The following is a 22,168-nucleotide window of genomic DNA, read 5'->3' on the forward strand; positions in this document are numbered from 1 at the left end:
ATAGTTTAGATGCCACATCTAAGAGGCTTATTGGTTTATTATCTCTCTAGATTATCTCTGTTCCCTTTTTAAATTGATACCATGGGTACTACTGTGCTATTTGCCTAATTACCCTAAAGTCACCAGATCCTGTCTAATCTTGGAAACTAGACAGGGTGAACCCTGGTTAGTACTTTGATGGGAGACCACCAATGGATTTCAGTTGTTGTAGACTATGGCCCAGTACAGATGGGCCTTTTAGCACATAAGGAATATGTGCTAGGGTTGCCTCGGGGCGTCGCTTACAGATGCCCTGCAACCCTAGCATGTATTCCGTACATCAAAATGGTGGCGCCCTGTACAGATGGGCACCGCCATTTTGATGCAACAGATGCTTAGCGTCTGCACATCGTGACGCCATTGGCGCACTGTGGCGTCACAATGGTGACGCAAAAAGAACCCACTTTTTGCGGGTTTTTTGTGCGCGAGGTTTGTCCGCTGTAGCTTCCTCACACAGCAAAACAAGGCGCAGACAGATGCCCTTTTTGGGCGGTCTATACCCCGCCTATATTTCAGATGAAGGAACTGGCAAAACCATCTCTTAAGTAATCCTTGCCTGAAGGATTCATGAGATCGCCATAATTTGACAAGCAACTTGAAGGTACATACACACTGAACTACTAAAAGAATTTAAATTTCTTTCCCACATTTTTTTTAGCATATAAGTTTGTGAACAGATGAATAAGACACTCTATGGATAAGGAAATCTAAAACTTTAAGTGTATTTTAATCTCTTCACATATGTGGCATTTATATTTATCATTAATACTTAAAATTTCTCAAAAGATGCATAAAAATTAAATCTATTCTGACTTAAGAATCATTAGGTAGAATTCAGCCTCATAAAGAATCAAGCAAGGTCCTTTCAGTGACCTTAGTCACAGCCTGTTGTAAGTTAGATTTAAGTAATTCAGCAACTATAACATAGAGATGTAACTTGGCAAAAAAAATGTTACTGTGAGTATTGTGGTTTCAAGAAGATAGAAACAGTGTGGGTTGCAGATGGAATTGGGGGAAAGGAGGTGCTTCTTTTGGAATGAATGTATTTATGAAGTCGAGGGCTTTCACAGCTGGCAATCCATAGTTTTTTGTGGCTAATTGTTACTCCGGCTCAGACATCAGAAGGGCAGCCAGACCCAGAAAAACCCATAGGAGTGAAGAGAAACAACCACCCAAAGGGAAGGCATTTTTTATCATATATCAAAGGAGTCACAGATAGAATAGGGAAACTGATGGGGAAACACAACCTCCAAATGATCTACAGCCCAACCAAGAAAATTCAGCAAATGCTGCACTCAGTGAAGGGCAGGAGAGACCCTCTCACAGCCACAGGAGTTTACTGCATATTGTGCAGCTGCGGACAAGGCTACATAGGGACCACCAAACTCAGTGTTCAAACACGAATCAAGGAACACAAGAGACATTGCAGACTGGGTCAGCCAGGAAATTCAGCAGTAGCATAACACATTATAAACCACCATGGGCATAAAATGCTATTTGAAAACACTGAAATTCTGGACCATGCCAATAACTATTATGTCAGAATGAATAGGGAAGCCATTGAGATCCACAAACACCTAGACAACTTCAACAGGAAAGAAGAAACCTTTAAAGTAAGCAAAAGTTTGGCTACCTGTCCTGAAAAACACCAAAATCAAGACCCAACACCTGCAAACGAAAACCACCCAGGGTCAGGGATTTTCTCAACAGACAATGAATCACTAATAGATACAAATCCTCTTTGCATATCCTCCCACCCTGAGGCCTTGCCATTCAACAACAAACCAACACACAGATTAATATGTAAATCATTTGGTGAAACATCAGGAATAAACTCTTCCAGAACATGGTCACATAGCCCCGCCAAAACCACAAAAAAACTATGAATCTATTTTTGTTTATTGCTTTCATTATTTATTTAGAATATGTATATCCCACTCTAAAGTCACAAAGGCTGTCAGAAGAGCTTAGAGATGGTTAATTTGATAGTTCCCTGCCCTGAGGCTTCCAGTCTAAAAAGACATGACACAAAAGGAGAAGGGAATGGCAGTGGGCAAGGGGATCAAGCCCAGCAGATATTTGCTCTTCTTCTCTCCCACCAAGGCCATGGTGGTAGCAGTTCTTTATAGTACTACTCCCAACTCATTCTCAAGGTCTAATGCTAAGAATCTTTAATACTTAAACATATCAGTACCATGAATATGCCAACTATAATTCATAGAAGGGCCAAGGACGTTAAGATATGCTATGATGCAGCATTCCCTTCATCTACCAAGCTGGTCAAAAAGATCAGATTAGTCTGGCATGACTTGTTTTTGAGAAACCCATATTGACTTTTTGTGATTATGGCATTCCTTTCTAAATGTTCACAGACTCTCTGTTTAATTGTTTACTCTAGAATCTTTCCTGGTATTGATGGCAAACTAACTGGGTGATAATTGTTGGGATCCTCTTTTTCCCCCTTTTTGAAGATGGGGACAATGTTTGCCCTCTTCCAATCTGCTGGGACTTCTGTTTTCCAGGAGTTCTCAAAGATTATTGCCAATGGCTCTGAGATTACATTTTCCAGTTCTTTTAATATCCTTGGATCATTTAGTCTAACCAGGTATTCCCATACCTTCTCTTTACTTTTTCTGTGCTGTGTTTCCCTTTTGTGTCCTCTGCTCCATTTTCCTCAGTTTGAGCACTCTTTTCCTTATCTGAGAATACTGAGGCAAAGAAGGTGTTGAGTAGTTCTGCTTTTCTCTGTCCCCTATTAGCATTTTGCCATCTTCTCCACACAGTGGCCCTTCCATTTCCTCTTTCTTCCTTCTGCTACAGACATGCACCCAAAAGCCCTTTTTATTGTTCTTAACCTCTCTAGCAAGCCTGAGCTCTTTCTGCGCTTTAGCTTTTCTGACTTTACCCCTACATGTGCGAGCTATTTGTTTGAATTCCTCTTTGGTGATTTCTTCCATTTCCTATACATCTCCTGTTTAAAACTTAGCTCAGTTGAAAGTTCTTTAATAAATTTTAATAAATAATTTTTTTATTTCTATCCCGCTTTTTGCCAGGCAATCAAAGCGGTGTACAACAGGTTAAAATACATCCATATATACATAATACCCCCCTTAAAACAAGATTAAACAATATAAGATTAAAAACTACGTATTAAAACCAACTAAGCTAAATAAAAGTCATCATGGGCAGAGTTCAATGTGAAGTCTTATTTGTGGCCGAGCATTTTATTCCGGGAAGGCTTGCCGGAAGAGATCCATCTTAATGGCCTTTTTAAAGCTCTCTAGATTGGTGATTTGACGGATCTCGTCCGGCAGGCCATTCCATAAGTTGGGAGCGGCTGCAGAGAATGTCCTCTGGGAGGTTGCCTTCAACCTGGTCTTTAAAGTTTGTAATAAATTCCTCCCAGAGGACCTGAGTGTACGGGGCGGATTATATTGTCAGGGATGATGGGAGTTGTAGCTCTTCACCTCTGGCTCGAACTCACCACCTGGTTGTGCACCGCGCTGACCAGTTTTGGCCAGTGGTTATAGCTTAGCAGAGTTACAGAGAATAGGCTGAAGACCCCGACAAACTCTCCAAGCCTTCTCAGTCTTGCTTCCACAGACGTCTTCACCCTTCTTCAAGATCCAGCTGGTTCTTGTAGCTTCACCCAAGACACCAGACAACTCAGTAGTCTTATATAAAAGATCTACTTTATTCTACTATATACAGCTCCAATACTATCCAACACTACCCACTACTACTACCCACAAAATACATTGGGATTCATAGTCATTATTATAGTCAATGCAAGATACCACCCACTGTTGTCTGTTTCCACCCAGTAGGCGTGTACACCATTCTCATTGGTTCACTTGGTTCATCCCACAATTAGTGATTTCATCATCTCAGCCTTGACCACTTAACAATTGTCAGGTGTGTCCAATTATCCACTTTACATTTCTGTCCTTGACAGTTAGGACTTGTTAATTCCATTACCATTTACACCTGTGTGGTTCCCAATTGGCTTCTGCTGAGTCATCCTGACTCTCACATACATCTTTTATTTCACTTACTGTATAACCCATGTTGCTTTTTTCTTGACATATATGGAAGCAGGCGATCCCTTAGATAGGTTGGGCCCAATCCATGTAGGGCTTTAAAGGTGATAACCAACACCTTGTACTGTGCCTGGAAACTGATAGGCAGCCAGTGGAGTGACTTCAATATTGGTGTTATATGGTCACTCCTTGCTGTTCCTATGACCAACCTGGCTGCCATATTCTGTACCAACTGGAGTTTCCGGCCTAAGCACAAGGGTAGCCCCATGTAGAGCGCATTGCAAAAATCAAGTCTTGAGGTTACCAGTGCATGTACTACAGTTTCGAGGTCACCCTGTTCCAGGAAAGGGCGCAGCTGGTGTATCAGCCGAAGCTGATAACAGGCACTCTTGACCGTCGCATTCACCTGATTCCTCATCTGAAGCGACGGGTCAAAAAGCACCCCCAGACTGCGAACACAGTCCTTTGAGGGGAGCGTGAGCCCCTCTAGGACTGGAGGTTGCAGCCCAATCCCTGGTTTGGGGGCCCCTACCGTAAGTACCTCCGTTTTGTCTGGATTCAACATGAGCTTTACTCATTCATCCTGGTTTCTTCAGACACCTCCCATTTTTCCTCCTCGTTGGAACAGTTTGAAATTGTGCCTTCAGTGTCTCGCTTTTGAGAAACTCCCATCCATCCTGAACCAGGGATGTAGCCAAGGGGGGGGGGGGGGTTCTGGGGGTCCGGCCCCCCCCTTCTGTTAGATAAAATGAATGGTGCGTGCTGCCGTGCCACCGCACTTAGTCTGGACCCCCCCTTCCCAAAATCCTGGCTACGTCCCTGCCTGAACTCCATTCTCTTTAGTTTTCTTGACCATAGGATCACCTCCAGTATTTCTCTAAGTTTACTAAAATTAGCTCTCCTAAAATCTAGAATGCATGTCTGACTATGCCTGGCTTCTCCTTTCCACTGTATAACAAATGGCAGGAGAACATGATCACTTCCACCTAAGGATCCCACCACTTGCACCCATTAACCAAGTCATCCCTGTTGATTAGGATCAGATCTAAAAGAGCTGTTGCCTCTTCCACCTTTTAGAAAATGAAATTGTCTTCGAGGCAAGTGAGGAATTTGCTAGATCTTAAAGTTTTGGCTGAGTTTGATTTCTAGCTAATATCCAGATAGTTGAAGTCACCCATCACTACTGTATCTCTCCTTTCTAAGTGTGTGGTCATCTGTCCTAGAAAGGCATCATCCAGTTCTTCAGTCTGACTTGGGGGTCTGTAGTAGACTCCCACTGTAACATCCCAGTTGTTTCCCTTCCCTTTAATTTTTACGTAGATGCGCTCCACCTGGCTTCCAGGATTTAAGTGCTGGATCTCTTCATATATGTAAGTATCCCTGACATATAATGCTATTCCTCTTCCTTTCCTGTTTGACCTATTTCTCTTAAAAAGGTTAAATTTGTCTATTACTACATTCCACTCATGAGACTCTGATACTAATACTTGGGCCCATTACAGACCGCCCAAAAGGGGCGGTTTTGGGCCGCTGCCGGTTGCAGCACGGAGGAGTCGCAGCAGCCAAACTGCGCGACTCCTCCGCGCTGCAAAGAAGGAGCACGAAAATCTTGCTCCTTCCGGCAACCCGGAAGAGATGTCACAAGTGCCAAAGCGCGCACTCGCGGCGTCACTTCTGGGCTGCGGCGTGCAGACACAGAGCGTCCGTTATGTCAAAATGTGTGGAACGGCTGCCGCCATTTGTTATGGACTCTGTCCATGATAGGGTAAGGGGCGTCTGGAAGAGACGCCCCTTTTTCAAAATGGGACGTCCTAAGGACGTCCCTTATGGCGGTGTGTAACGCGCCTAAGTTTGCTTATCCCTATTTTTACTTGGGGATGAATTTAGTTATGTGAATTAGACCGTATGATATCTCAGTAAAAGTGGAATACTTTCTCGGATAATAATAGCATCCTAACATTAAGAGACTTCCACCCTGTTTCTCTATAGTTTTACTGCCATAAAAGAAACTGTAACATTCTGATAGCTTAACCCATACCATACAAGCTGTGACCGTGTTTTTAGAATCAGTTGTTAACAGGGAGCACTCAGGAACTTCCTGTCTTCTACCATTATAGTAGTGGGGAAGTTTGTTATATGGCATTCCGGATGGCTGCTGGTGCATCAACACCAATTGTTTGGGTGAGTAAATACTCCTGTGTCAGGGGGGAAGCACACCAGCATAGAGTCTCATAGTGCCAGAGCATCTTATTACTCTTTAGACACTAACCAAACTTTGTATCCTATGATGGCAACACCATTGTTATATACAATCCATTTGTACTGGAGAGGACACTTAATATGCATTTTAGCTATTTTTGATGGGTTATTTAGTAAGTGTTTAAGTGTGATGCTTTTATGTACCTAAATTAAAAAAAGGAGTCTACACAAAAAGCTATTTTATAATATGGTGACTCTGCAACCATCTTGAGTGGTAGTGCCTGAGGAATGATTTATACTTTAGTCAAGTTACCATTCTATACAGAATCACAAGCCATGCTACATTTAAATAATTGCTTCTCTTATTTATCCTGTTTTGAATTGGTTGGTATGAAAGCTATATACTGTATAAAGATCTTGTATTGACTGACATATTTCATATTTGTGCACCAGTTGTAACAGAACAAGACTGGCTGCCATCATCAATTTAAGCTCAGATAATTAGATAAAGCAGTTAGCTTAAGTTGTATTAAATTAATATTGTCATATTGCTGTGTGCCAGTGTTTTGGAGAACAAAATGAATTCTCCCAAAAACATAGATCAAAGAAGTTGTATATCCATTTCAGTTGGAAGTAAACAAATTACATCTTTATGACCTTTGTACCATGTGGGAAACATTTTATTTACATTGTTGAGAAAACTGGAAATGCTTTTCTTCCCTTTCGAAAATGGGTAGGCAACTGAGGATGGGATGAGGACCTGTTTTAATTCCTGTGCTTCCCTGATGGTCCACACTGATGGACCAAAGCCCCAAATGCCCTAAAAAAATCAAGTGACTTTTTTCTTTAAAAAAAGGTTATACTACAACAAAATGCAGTGATTTTTCTTCCCTCCATTTCCCCCCCCCCCCCCCAATACCTTGAAACAGTCCCACCACAAAACTAACAAGTTAAGCCAAAATATAGTTCTGGTTTTGAGTTTGGCCAGTTTTCAGTCAATTTCTTTTTGGTTGTTGTATTGGTTGCTATTTTTGCCTTGAGGGGATTTCAAGATGGGCAGTTGGCATGTGGAAGTATGGGCAAAGATGCTGCCTTTTGTAATGTCTTGGACCAATGGGGCAGGGTTGAATAATCACCCAGAAAATTTGGAAGATTGGTGGGGAGGCTTCAGGAGCCACACTTAGTGTTCTCAGGACCACATATGGTCAATGGGCTGCAGTTTGCCCACCCCTGTTTTAGAAAAAGAGACTAAAAAGAGTTCTTTGTGTTTGCATTTACAAACTAACACTATTGTCTGGTTTAAAATTGTTTGTGTATAAACTCTAGTACAATCAACAATCAAGTTTTTCCCTTTTGATCACAATCTCTGTAGGTTGTTGTTTGGTCTAAACGTGCTACAGAAGTACTCAGAAATGAACAGGAATGCTAATTTGTGCCTTAGCTATTTAGCTTTGTCCGTTCAGTTAAACTTTGGGAAATTTCTTTTGTGCTAAAACTGGGGTGGCCACCGTGGCAGAAAATGGATTTCCTTTAGGTTACAAGGCTCTGAAGCATATCCCATATATACTCAATTATAAGTCGACCTGATGTATAAATTAGAATCATAGAATCATAGAGTTGGAAGAGACTACAAGGGCCATCAAGTCTACCACCACCCCCCGCCATGCAGGAAATCACAAAGCCTCCCCAACACATGGCCATCCAGCCATCTGAGGAAGGAGACTCCACCACTCTTCGAGGGAGTGTGTTCCACTGTCAAACAGCCCTTACTGTCAGAAGTTCCTCCTAATGTTGAGATAGAATCTCTTTTCCTGTAGCTTGCATCCATTGTTCTGGGTTCTAGTCTCTGGAGCAGCAGAAAATAAGCTTGCTCCCTCCCGAGTATGAGATCCCTTCAAATATTTAAACAGGGCTATCATATCACCTCTTAACCTTCTCTTCTCCAGGCTAAACATCCCCAGCTCCCTAAGTCTCTCCTCATAGGGCTATATGGTTTCCAGACCCTTCACCATTTTAGTCGCCCTCCTTTGGACACACTCCAGTTTCTCAACATCCTTTTTGAATTGTGGTGCCCAAAACTGGACACAGTATTCCAGGTATAGCCTGACCAAAGCAAAATAGAGTGGCAGTATTACTTCCCTTGATCTAGACACCATACTTTTATTGATGCAGCCAAAAATTACATTTTAGTTGCCGCATCACACTGTTGACTCATGTTCAACTTGTAGTCTACTTGGACTCCCAAATCCCTTCCACATGTAGTCTCCTTAAGCCAGGTGTCGTCCATCCTATATCTTTGCATTTCATTTTTCTGCCCTAAGTGCAGTACCTTGCATTTCTCCATGTTGAATTTCATTTTGTTAGCTTTGGCCCAGCTTTCTAGTCTATTTGGGTCATTCTGAATTTTGATCCTGTCCTCTAGAGTATTAGCTACTCCTAATTTGGTGTCATCTGCAAATTTGATAAGTATGCCCCCAATTTTGTCCTCCAAGTCATTGGTAAAGATGTTGAATAGCACTGGGCACAGGACAGAGCCCTGTGGGACTCCACTGGTCACTTCTCTACAGGATGAAAAGGAGCCATTGTTGAGCACTTTTTGGGTTCAGCCGATCAACCAATTACAAATATATGTGACAGTTACTTTGTCTTGCCCACATTTTGCAAGCTTATTTACAAGAATGTCATGGGGAATCTCATCAAAAGCTTTACTGAAATCAAGATATACTATATCCACAGCACTCCCTTCATCTACCACGCTGGTAATTTTATCAAAAAAGGAGATCAGATTTGTCTGGCATGACTAGTTTCTCTGAAACCCATGTTGACTTTCTGTGATTTTGGAATTGCCTTCTACATGTTCACAGACTCTCTGTTTAATGATCTGCTCTAGAATCTTTCCTGGTATTGATGTCAGACTAACTGGACGATAATTGTTGGGATCTCCTTTTATTCCCCTTTTTGAAGATGGGGACAATGTTTGCCCTCCTCCAGTCTGCTGGGATTTGGGGCCAAATTATTATGGATTTTGATATGACTTGTGGACAAATCAAGGTTAAAACTCAGGGGCAATATAATTTTATTACACCATTATGTATAATGGGACTTGAGCATCCACAGATTTTGGTATTGGAGGGGCTGGAAGCAACCCCCAATGGATAACATGGGGCCCATTGTTTATGGGTATTTTCTTGGTATCATTCGTACATCTCTTTTTTGGCATCTTTATAGAGTAGGTGGTGGAAGAAGTGAATTCTAGTTCTCTCTGCCAAATTCCTGTCCTACAGCAGTGTTCATGATCTCTTTTGCTCACTTCCACTCTTGCTTCTTATCTGTACAAACACGTGTACTATACTTGAAATGTCTATTGCATTTTCCTTTAGTAAGTTTTTCTATCATAGCAATATGATCATTATTGCACCATGTGGACAAAGAATGATTGGTGTGTTATAACCTGGAAGAATTCTTCTATAGGGAGCAGAAGAGTCCATATAGGGAACCCAGAGCTAGAAATAGGTTTGAAAATTAATCCGATAATGTTAAACATTAGAAACTGGAAAATTATTTTGCTAGTATAAACACTGCTAATAAAATCCTTTTAATTTGGAAGGTTATCAGTGGTCCCCAAACTGTGCTCTTTATGGGATTTTGAACTTCAGCTCCCAGAATCCCATACTATTGGCCAACATGGCTGAGACTTCTGGGAGCTGAAGTCCAAAATCTCTTAAAGGGCACCGTTTAGGGACCACTGAATAAAGCCATTGATTAAACCTTTAGTGTTAGGCCTGGCCTTGTGATTTACAGAGAATGACATAAATAGTTATTTATGAACTTAGCAGAGAATATTCTGTTTTTGGCTGCTTTGAAAGGGCTCTTTTTGTCCTTTTTAAAGTTGCCTTCCTCCAGCCTCATGTTTTTCCCCATGTGTACTACAAAGCCTTTGATAAAATTGTTGCTTGGTCATGGTGGAAGTCCAGCACGTCTGCAAAATGTTATGTTGGAGAACGTTGTTCAAAAGTATGGTATCTCACCTTACAAGCTCTTCAGTTCAGTTTGTCACTCGTGCACATCTCTGTTTTTTTCCTGCCCCCACTAACATGTAGGCTTCACTTGTTTTCAAATGCCTTGTGTGTTAAAGTTTGATAAAAAGAGATAATTTCAGTTAGAGTGGGTTGATCTACTGCAAGAACAGCAATAAGTGCAAGCCACAGAGATTCCCATCCCCAACCATGGAAACCCTCGACCCTAGACAAGTTGCACTCTCTCAGCCTCAGAAGAAAGGAGTTGCAAACCCCCTCTAAAAATTCTTGCCAAGAAAAACTAGTGATAGGTTCATTTTAGGGTCATTGTAAGTTGGGTTGGGGATGACTTGAAAGCACCTAACAATAATAGCATTTTTGTTTTGTATGACAAAAATAAAAGTATCTTTTTAGAGCAGTCTAATCAAATTAAATTTTCTTATGTTCTCAAAGTTATATTGTGCACCTTCTTAATTTACATGAACATGGACATTTATTTTACACTGTAATTCTATATACCGAGTGCAAAAGTGACATCCAGTGGCCAGTTGCATTAATTAGCATAAGTTGTATTCCATAGGGAAGATATTAGCAATTCATTACTAAAATGAAAGTAAATCTCCCAAATGCTCTATGCTCATAGGATTGTGGTGTCAGACGTCTTTGCATTGCTTTAGACCGACACAATTACCAAATGTTCTTTTGGGAGGAAGACTTTTAGGAATGTAAATGTAACAAGAATTCTAATACATAGAAGGAGCAGCTTCTGGTTTTAATTTTCACAGTGGCTTTCTACTTGTGAATTATCAAGAGCTACGCTTCCTTCTTATTCAGTCTGAATAGTGTCCAAAGGTAGCTAATTTCATTCTGTTTCACTTTAAAAACCTAATTTCTTTTTTTTCCTAAAAATTACCATTACCACCCCAAAAGACATGAAAGAAGCATGAGTTAGCAACTATAATTTGTTTGTAGGAAAGCTTGTTTTAATGGGGATGGATAGGAATTGTGTGGCACTCTAATTTTACTGGACTACAAGTTTCAAAGGTCTACCATTGGCCAGTGCGAGATGGCTAGTGCAGGATTCTGGGAATTTTAGTTCAATTTTTTTTCATAAAAGGAAAAAATTATATAGAAATAAGTGACTCACATACAAAACTTTATTTTAAAAAAGATGCTGAATATCAAATGAAATTTATTTATTTAGAGTATTTAAACCCTGCTCCTCAGCCAAAAGGCTTTCAGAGCGGCTTACAAATTTTGTTAATTAGACATTTCCCTGCCCTCAAGCTTACAATCTAAAGAACTGAGTCAAGAACATATAGTAATCTATTGGTTTGTCTACAGACAAATTTTAGAAAACTTTTAAAAAGATGTTAAGATGTTCAGTTAGAAGGAATACAAAAAGATAACAGTGTATTGGATATTACAGCCAAATAACAAACAATTAATAACAAACTTCTATAAAACACTTCTTTTGAAACAGAAGAAGAAATGGTGAAAAACAACATGATACAATGGGTGGAAAACATTGGCCACGCAATACCATTGGACCAGTGGTCTAAAGTATGGAATAAAAATATTAAATTCACTAGTAGTAATGAATTAAAAGAGAACTATTAGGGAAAAAATTAGATGGTACTTATCCCCATCAAAACTAGCAAAAATTTATAGCAACCTAAAAAATAATTGTTGGAAATGTGAGGGAGAAAACACCACATTCTGTCTCATGTGATGACAGTGTGCGAAGGCAAACAAATACTGGAGAAAGATACATGATAGGATAAAATAAATATTGCAAATAAACTTCCCACTTATGCCAGAAGTATATTTATTAAATATGTCAAACACATTAGATAGATACTTGGAGAAAAAAATTGGAAAGTTTTGTTATACATGGTTACAGCGGCAATAATCAATTTTGCAAGAAAATGGAAGAACAAAGAGATATCATTGATATAAGATTGGATTTTAAAACTGATGGATATGTACGAAATGGACAAATTAACAACTTATTTAAGCAGTAAAATAACTAAGCACTTTGAAGAGAATCAGGAGTGTATCAGCTTTCTTTGGGATGGCAAGAAAATTGGGGAATGATAAGACTCTCTAGTCTAGAAGAAAACATGTCAGAAAAAGTGGGGAAAAAACAAAGGCAAATGGAATAGATTACAAACCCCACTTTGGAAAGTAAACAAGGGAGGAATCACAGAAATGAGAATAAAGGAAGAGATGAACCAGGAAAAATATAGTATCAACTCAAAAAGATGGGATGAGGAAGTAACTATGTTTGTGTGCTGATGTCAGTAGAGGTGGTTAGTTAGGGTTATTAGGTGTTGTTACATTTATGTTGTGTTTGGGAGTCTATCGGTTTATTTCATGTTGTGATGTATTCTATTCTGTGTAATAGAAAACCCTTCTGGACTTCCTTGCCTTCCTAGTTAATTATGAAGAATGCCAAGAGCTACAGTTCAGCATGTGCAATGCCTATTCCTGTTTTAAATTTTTTAATTACTTCTGGCATGATCAGATCATATTTAGAAAAATCTCACCAAAAGGGGAAAAAAGTTCACCACATTTATTTATAAATGTAAAGCATTTATTTATTTAAAAAATTAAAGTATAGTAAAACCTGTTTACAGTGGCTGTTAAGAAAAGGGGGGGGAGAGTTCCTCTCTTCATTTGCCCACCTCAGCAACAGATTAAATTAACTCCTTTCCAATTCATGCTTTAAATGAATTCAGTATGACAAGGGTTTTCTTTTGTATGATGAGAGCTCTCCAGTTTAAAAGCCACCATGGTAGTTTCTGAGATGGATCACACCCATGGACTGGGAAAGACCAGTTGACCTTCTCCTCACCCCTCATCTGCAAAGCTTCCAGTAACTAGGAGTTAGGGGGTGAGACAATAGGCAGAGTGTAGATACTAGTCCTTTGTTGTAACTACTTTAAAGTGAAGAAGAGTGTGTAGGAGATCCAAGGGTGGATCTTGCATGTCTTGGGTAGCTTAATGTTTAAGTGTGCTTATTTCTGTTTGGCTTTTCATAATGTCTTGCTTTGACTACTGGTTCCTTTGGCTTGCACATGGTCTTTCCCTGAGTCTATGCTGATGTTTAGGTTTGGTTATAATAGAACCATATACAAATACATGACTGAACTGGTCTTCAGTTAAGTCAAATAAGTGTTAAGATTCTTGATCCCTAGGTTTGCCTTCCATATACCAGTTTAAGGCAGTGATTTTTATATAAACTTCAGTTCAAACTGAATTTAAGTGTTTTAACTGTGTTTTTAAAATGAGCACTGATGGTTTAAAGTAGAGGAAACTATGGAAAATGTCAAGCAGAGAGTGTTACTTTCTGCCTTGACACATTGTGGTCAAAGTAGTATTTGGTTGTATGCCTATTGTGCAATGACAAAGGTTTATTTTTCCTTTGTTCTTTTCAGAGCGCTGCAGCAGCTCCCAGTCCAGTGCTAGGAAACATTCCCCCAGGAGATGGCATGCCAGTAGGTCCTGTACCACCGGGTTTTTTTCAGGTATTCAGAAAAATTATGATTGTAGGAACTTTAGGACTTAGAAATGGGTCAGTATTATTTGGCACTGCCAGAAAAGGGTACCACTTCAAAACTTTCCATGTATACAATGCATATTATTTAAACATAATTAGGCAAAGGCAATCTAATGTTTTGTGTCAGAAGTTGGAAACTGTGAAGCAGAGCATGTTCAAAATCTATGATAGAATTTGGATGTACAATAGTTACATAATCTAATTGTGCAACTGTTGAAGTTATATTTCCTACCCTAACACAAGGATATGGTTGCTTGCTAGACCCTCTCTGTGGAGTATTCCTACTTGCATTGTTCTGATACTTTTACAGTTAGCAATACTGTGGGAAATGCATAAAATAATTGTTTTCTGCAAGTTCAGTTATTATTGGTCTCCTTTTAGTGTACCCTCATATCAGTTGTCATGTAAAAAATATGCATAGGAGTAGTTGGAGAAACAGTATTCATTTCCACAGTGATTTACTACTTTCATCTACTTGAAAGGAACATGAAATCAGCTATAATTTTACTAAGATAACTGATCAAAACCATGGATTAGAAATCAAATTATAGTGAGTTATTTCTTTCACTGAAAAATACAACAGAAAACAATTTGTATTATGTTATATAATGTGTAGTTAGAATGAGTGTGTACATTACTGTATAATTTTCTAGATGTATGCAAAATATGAAGATTGTTTAGCTTAAGTTTCTCTTCCTCATGGATAAGAGAGAGCAGTACAGGTTTGATGTGCAAGCTTCTCTTTTTTGAGCATAAGTATTTAAATTGTGAACTGCTTGTGACTATGATGTATTGTTTTCTGGATGGCTCTTTTTTTACACTCCCCCCCCCCCCACACGTCTCTAAAGTGTACTGAAAATATATGATTGATTGAGTCTTAAATGCTTTATGTGACAACTAGCAGACTATCAGGGGCATTATTGTGTTCTTAAAAAACAAAGGAATTTTGATACATTCATTTGAATTACATTCAGTTACACATATTTGTATGAAACACAAAAAAATCTCAAATCTCATCACCCTGCAAAAAAGGAGCTGCTATTGTTTAATAGATTGCCAATAACTTAGACTATTTATAGCCATATTATGTACATGTCATCTCATAATTTGTCTCTGATATGTACACACCTATACCCATGTTTCTGCTTTTTAGAATTTTACTTCCCAACAAAATTTTAGGTTCTTGGGAGTGCCATCTAGTTCATTTAAGCATGGAGGTTTTTCTGCATCCTTATATCAAATGGTTGTGCCTTGAGTTTTATAGGACCCATTTAAGAGCAACTCCTGTGTTTCACCTTTTTTTCTTATTTGATACCATAGACCAATGAACTTCTTGGCCATTTACCCAAAGATGTAAAAGGCTATTCTGGGCTTATTCATAAGAATAACTTTAGAACCAAGAACATAGTAATAGATTGCTTTGTTCTGTTAGCTACCACACATTTTATATGTAACACCAAGCAGTTCAGCTTACATAGGCATGTAGCTAAGAAATGTCATAAAATTTCACCTGCAGTGAATTGTTCAGTTTCTCAGTTATGTAATTTGAAAGTATGCTCATTCAACTATGTTGTGTGCTGGTGAAACTTTAGTTGGTGGTCTCTCTAGAAGAATAGAATTATATTCTATAATTAATGAAACTATTTTTAGTTAAGGCTGTTAGATTTTATAAATTTTATAATTGTTTGTATATATTTTGTTAAAAGTATCTAATTGAAATTATCAAACAGTTGTATGTGACTTAATTTCTTGTTTTCTATTTGGTGAAAAGTGTCCATCTTTTTAAAAATATGATGTCCTCCCTTTGAGTCTCCTTTTTTAAAAAAAAAAAAATCTAAATTAAAAGAAAATAGGAACATACTGTTAATTCAAATACTTAATGTTATCTACTTGCAATTAAATATTGATAAGGTTATATAGTGTCTTGCAAAAATATTGACACACACACCCCTTTCCCCTTTACTATGATTTGCCTAAATGATCTCTGATGCAACCCACTGCCTCCAGAAATCACACAAGAAATATGTTGGAAGGCATATCTCAACAAACAGCATGATAAGGATGAAGGAGCTATCAAAACAAGTTTGGGATAAAGTTTGCAGAAGCACCAGTCAAGGTGGGGTTTACAAAATCTCCCAAACTATGAACTATTCAATCCATTATTACAAAATATAAAGAATAAGGCTTAGCTCTGGAGAAGTCAATTTATAGAACTCAGTGACCACATAAGAAAAGAGAGGCAACCGAGGCCAATGGTCAACTCTGAAGGAGCTGTATAGATCTGCAGTGAAATGGGAGAAACTCTCTATGGTCAACTATTACCCAGATGCTCTACAAAGCTGGGATCTATGAAGGAATTGGAAGAAGAAAGCCATTGCTCAAACAAATGCCAGTCAAAGCTCATTTGGAGTTTGCAAAAAGCACAGCAAGCTGGAAAAAGACTGTATATTGATGAGACAACTGAAATTTTTGGACTTGGCACAAAACAGCAATTTGTAGGGTAAAACCAGAAGAGCGTAGTACCCTAAGAAGGCCTTTTCCATAGTGAACCATGGTGGTGGCATGTGGCAACAGCATGTGAGGATGCTTTTGCTCAGCAGGGACTGGGAAACAGGTCAGGGTTAAAGGGAAGATGGATGAAGCTAGTATTTTAGTGGAAAACCTGTTCAGTTTGCAAGGGACCTAGGATTGGGGCAGAGGTTCACCTTACAGCGTGACAAGGACCTGAAATGTACAGCCACAATAGCACTAGAGTGGTTTAAAAACAAGAATCTGGATGTTTTTGAATGACTCAGTCAAAGCTTAGAAATGAATCCTGTTGAAGATTTGTGGCAGTACTTGATAGTTGCTGTTCATTAGTGGTTCCCATCCAGCTTCATGGAGTTGGAGCAGTTTTACCAAGAAGAATGGGCAGATCTAGCAGAATCCAAATGTGCAAAGTTCATAGAAACTTAACTCAAGAAAATTGGCAGCTGCAATTGTTGCCATCAGTGCTTCTAATGAAGTAATGACTCAAATTATAGTGAATGCAACTACAACGTGCCAATTAGTTTTTGTTTATTTAACCTTTGTGACACAATAAAAACTATTTTACACCTTCACAGTGTTGAATATTGTGTTTACATCAAAGTGATAATAATGACAGTTAAATCCTTTTCCATTTCTGGTTGTAATACAACAAAATAGGGAAATGTTCAAGATGTGTCTGTGTGAATAATTCTGAAAGACATAGTGGACTTAGTCTTCAAACAGGAATCTTGCTGAATTTTATTTACGTGGTTAGTGAGAGTGTCAAACAGAAACCTGGGTTTCTGTAAGCACGTCTTTTTTTGTGTATGGTCTCTCTGAAGGTACAGACCTTGGTTGCATATTATTTGGAACTTCCTTAGAACTGAAGTCCACAAACTTCTAACACAAGGAGCTATCTCCTGATTGGAGTGCACATTCACAAAATTACACATTTTCCCTCCTTTATTCTCTTTCAACTGTTGTAACATTATGGAGAACATTCACTGTTTCAGCAAGCTATGTCTACTTTCATCTTAGTTGCATATTCTTTGTTTGTTTTTGTCTCGGCTGGCTATTCATTTGTTTCTGTGGCTTTTCTGCCATGCAGAAGGCATGTTGGTTCCAAGATCAGACTTTATGGATTATACTTCTAGGTTTTATTATTTTTATATGAAGTTACAAATAATTATAACTGCTGTATCAGCCTGTTAATTTACATGTTGGCTCAGGAATCCTATACATTTCAAAGTATGAAATTTCATTTAAATGAACCATTTACATTTAGTATAATATTTCCTGTTGTTGGTTTAAACAAATAGAACCTGATTGTTCCATCTCCAAATTCCAGTGTAAATTGTGTTGGTCTAAGTAATTTGTTCATTCATTTATCTACAGCCATTCTCCAGGAACTAATAATTGACTGTTTTTCTAGCCAACAATTAAATGATACATAGAGAAAACACAATTTCCCTTGCACCATTTCCTGTCTTCTGCTTTAATTGCTGTGTTAGTAAAGTGTGCTTCTCAATATATACTGAAATGTGAAAGTAGGTTTTCATCATTAATGCTACAAAACAAGGTGGAAATTTAGAGCAGATTCAGTATGATCACAGAACTTATTTTGTGAAAGATAATCATGGTAGTCAACACAGAGGCTGTGTATGCCCCCCTCCCCAGTTTCTGCAACCTCCTCAGGTTCCTGCCACAGCTAACATTTCCATGACTCTTCTGGGAAATATTGCACTGTGGAAGGATGTACTTTGTTTTCCAGATGCTGTCCTTGCATGCTTTCAAGAGTATGAAACTATTGGGAAGCAAGGCAATATACTCTGTGCACTATGTTTTGTAGAAGGGTTGCTGGAATGTGAGTAATGGAGGCACAATGCCATCAGTCTGAAAGTCCACCTATCTCTGTATTGCCAGCACTGACTGGCATCAGCTCTCCAGGGAGAAGTCACTTGTTAATTAGTTAACTAATTTTTAAAATTTCTTTTAAGTTTCCCAGATATACTTACATAAAGGCCCTACAACAGTATAATAGGAATGCCCCTCAGAGCCATACAGACCACCCAAACAATGAGTGACAGAGAAATAACATACAGACTTGGCTTCAGTCCATGGCATAGCACACCAAAAACTTATTATAGACAAGAAGCAGGCAGGCATTTACAGATATCATGTCAGTTGAATTTTAAAAACACACTTTTCTACATTAAAATGGTACTTAGTCCTAAGTGAATATTTAACATCAGGACAACAAATTATCAGTTTATTCCTCTAGCTGTGATAGTGTTCTGATTAAATGAACTCAAAATACAAATCTGCGCATGCTCAGTATATTTCTTTTTTTATTCAGTTGTGAAACAATTTTTTTATCCTAACATATCACAAATATAGAAGTAGTTGTAGAACATGGATTTGCAGTTCTGTGGTTTACAATAGTGCATGCAGCATCTGAAGAAAAGGTGAGAATTTTGCAGTCCTCTGATTTTAGACTGCAACTCTCAGGAGCTCTAGCTAGCATAGCTGTCCAAGATCTGGAAGCCCAAACAGTTCTCGTGCGCGTGTGTGGACTTCCATCTGGAGGGCCTTTCTCATGGATTACTTTTGGTTCAGGGTTGGATGTGCCTACTTTACCACTACTTAGTACTGGTCACATAACTGACGAGTTTTTTGTTTGTTGTTTTAATCACTAGTTCTGCCTTCAAAATGTCTTACAGAATCTTGTCTCTCACCATATCTACAAAATTGTCTCTACACTGGAGACTACAAAATTGAAATTGTTTTTGTATTATATTATGTTTTATATTATGCCCAAGCATAGTTCTATAAGCTACTGTCAACTGTCCAATTTAAATTGTTTATTGCAATTGCTTATTGACTGAAAACTACTAAATCTAGAGGGACCTTATCATTCTATAAAATACAAAAATCTATTATTTAAATATGTTGTCTTCTGGTTCCCCCCCCCCCCTGTGTTTTGATCTGTATGCCAGTTAGGCCATAAAGATATGCACTCATTGTGTTTTAAGAAAGTGTATCTTACAGTAAAGTAGAAACTGTGTCAGGCAAAAAAGAAAAAAGAAAAAAAAAAGGTTTTACCAGGTAATGCTATCATTGACTCTTAACAAAAACAGGTAAATGCCATGTCATTAAATTGAAAGGAGCATCAATGAACATGATCATTATAAAAATATGAATAAAATATTAGTTACTACAGTATAAAGGCACAAAGTTTCCTTGCATTGTGAAGGCATAATTTTGGTGTTACTGTATTTTTCTTTTTAAAAATCCAATAACTGTTAGCAGAGAAATTCAGAAAATCTAACCCAGTTAATGGCTCCTTAAAGGGAAGATGTCACCATGTACGTAAGTTAAAATTCTTGCTATCTCCATAACTGGCATAGAACTATATACCTTCTAAACAACTTTTTAGAGTAGTCGTTTTCAAAATGCGTTCAGGGAACTACATTGTTCCTTGGAAGGTCATGAAAAGTTCCATGGTTATGCTACTTTACAATTGAGTTGGGTGTTTTTAAAGTTGCCCTCATATTTTCCACAGGTCAGCAAGAGATCTAATCACTGCTGCACATATTTATTATATGCCCTGAATTGGAAATGAAATAAGCCTGTACAACAACATTCTAGGTTTCTGTGGTAGATAAGGGTTTCTCAATACTTCTTATGTTCATCATCATTATCAACATCATCATCCCACCCTTCTCCTAGGGCTAGGATTCAGTGTGGCTTACAAACATTAAAAAACAATACAATTTTTAAAATATATAAAAATAATACATTGAAACAATACAGCACCCCAGGCCATTCTTTAACAGCTGTCTGTTTTGAATGCCTGTCTGAAAAGGAAGGTTTTCACCTGTTGACAGAAGGCCATCAATTAAGGGGCCATTCTGGTCTCTCTAGGCAGGATGTTCCAGAGTCTAGGGGCAACCATGGAAAAGGCCCTCTCTCATGTCCCCACCAATGCTGCTTGTGATGGTGGTGGGATGGAGAGAAGGGCCTCCCCTGAGGATCTCAGAGCCCTGGCCGATTCATACAGGGAGATACAGTCTGCCAAATAGTTTGGACCTGCATACTTCTACATACACTTCTGTATACAGAGTAGGTTCTGTGAGTATCCTTGATTTTCCTCACACATAATTTGCATACAAAGAAAACAGCAGACCTTCATGCATAATCTTCCTCCACATAGGCAGTTATGTACATTACTTGTGCAGTAGTTTGTAAACTTGCATTCAGATGTAGACCTGTGACCTGCTAGATCAGGGTTTCTCAACCATAACATTTTGCAAGATATTGTGACTAAAAAAATAAATAACATTTTATCATCTGTAGATAACATTTTATGCTGGGACTTTTGAGACCTGAAAATTATTTCAAGTTAAGGTAGAAAAAGACTGCTCTAGATCATGGCACCCAGCCAAATCATCTTAGTCAGAATCTGCCCACTAGATATCCTTAATTGCCTTTTAAAAAATGTATTGCCTTCAAATGGGAGAAACAGCAAAGGCAGACATTTTCCTAGGACCACTTACTATTTTTTTTTGGTTCTTGTTTATGCTCCTTACTGTTCTATGCAGCCGGAAATTCCACATGTGGTTCTAACACTGTGTGGTGCAAGTCAACAGAAGAAACTTTACTGCATGCAGGATCCCTGTCAGTTTAATACATAAGACCAAAAATGTATTGAAGGAAATGTGATTGTTTCATGTAAAGCATTTATGTTATACTTACTAGAGGGTAGTAAAGCTAGACAGCCAGTGTGGTGTAATGGTTTGAGTGTTGGACTGTGACTGGGGACCAGAATTCAAATCCTCACTTGGTCATGGAAACCCACTGGGTGACTGTGGGCACATTTCATTCTCTCAGTCTCAGAGGAAGGCAAAGCCAAACCCTCTATTAACAAATCTTGCTAAGAAAACCTCATGATAATTCAGTTTAGGTTCCTTGTAAATTAGAAACCTCTTGAAGTCACACAATGAGTATAAAATTCATATTACAGTAGTCTAATCCCAGCTCACATTCTGTTTTAGTGAGTGAGCAATCCATTAGTGAAACCTGTTTAGAATGATAGGAAGAGGCAGGAGGCAAGATGAAGAAGAACAGAGGAAAAAGAAAAGTAGGGTAGTAAATTCATAGAATCATAGAGTTGGAAGAGACCACAAGGGCCATCCAGTCCAACCCCCTGCCATGCAGAAACTCTCAGTCAAAGCATCCCCAACAAATGGCCATCCAGCCTCTGCTTAAAGACGTCCAAGAAGGGAGACTCCACTACACTCTGAGAGAGTGTGTTCCACTGTTGAACAGCCCTTACTGTCAGGAAGTTCTTCCTAGGAGCCATTCCCACTGGGCATATAACACGACGTATATCGCTGCGATTCTCACTCGGATTTTTTTCCCGAGTCGTAATCAAATCTGACCCATCATTCCCATTAAAAACGGGTGCAAACAGACCCGGGGTTTTTTACCCCTGTTTTCGTTCCCATTGGTATTTTCCCCGTGGTAATTTGAAGCAGGTTATTTTGCTCCCCGTTCCCATTGCCCTTCTAGAACCTCTTTTTTTTTAAAGCAGCTGTCAATCAAGCACCTAAGCGCTTGGCGTCACCGCCAATCAATCGCTTAGGCGCTTTTCCCCTCCGAGAAAGGGAAAAGGGAGCCTCTATTCCCCTCAAATCCCTTTGCATCCCAGTCTTCTGTGTCTTCCCATAGTCCCTCTGGAAGAGAGAAGGAGCTTCTATTTGCCCCAAATCCCTTTGCATCCTAGGCTCTTCTGTGTCTTCCCA

The 22,168-nt window shown here is 38.8% G+C and overlaps 1 protein-coding gene across 1 annotated transcript in view; it reads left to right on the forward strand.

The window, feature by feature from the left end:
- The window catches only part of SSBP2 (single stranded DNA binding protein 2), a 208,353-nt gene that overhangs the window by 132,984 nt on the left and 53,201 nt on the right, over positions 1-22,168 (forward strand). The window contains 1 exon segment of the mRNA XM_042447811.1: positions 13,735-13,824. Coding sequence (XP_042303745.1) covers positions 13,735-13,824 — 90 coding nt within the window.

Source organism: Sceloporus undulatus, chromosome 2 (genome assembly GCF_019175285.1).
Source record: "Sceloporus undulatus isolate JIND9_A2432 ecotype Alabama chromosome 2, SceUnd_v1.1, whole genome shotgun sequence".
Lineage (NCBI taxonomy): Eukaryota > Metazoa > Chordata > Lepidosauria > Squamata > Phrynosomatidae > Sceloporus > Sceloporus undulatus.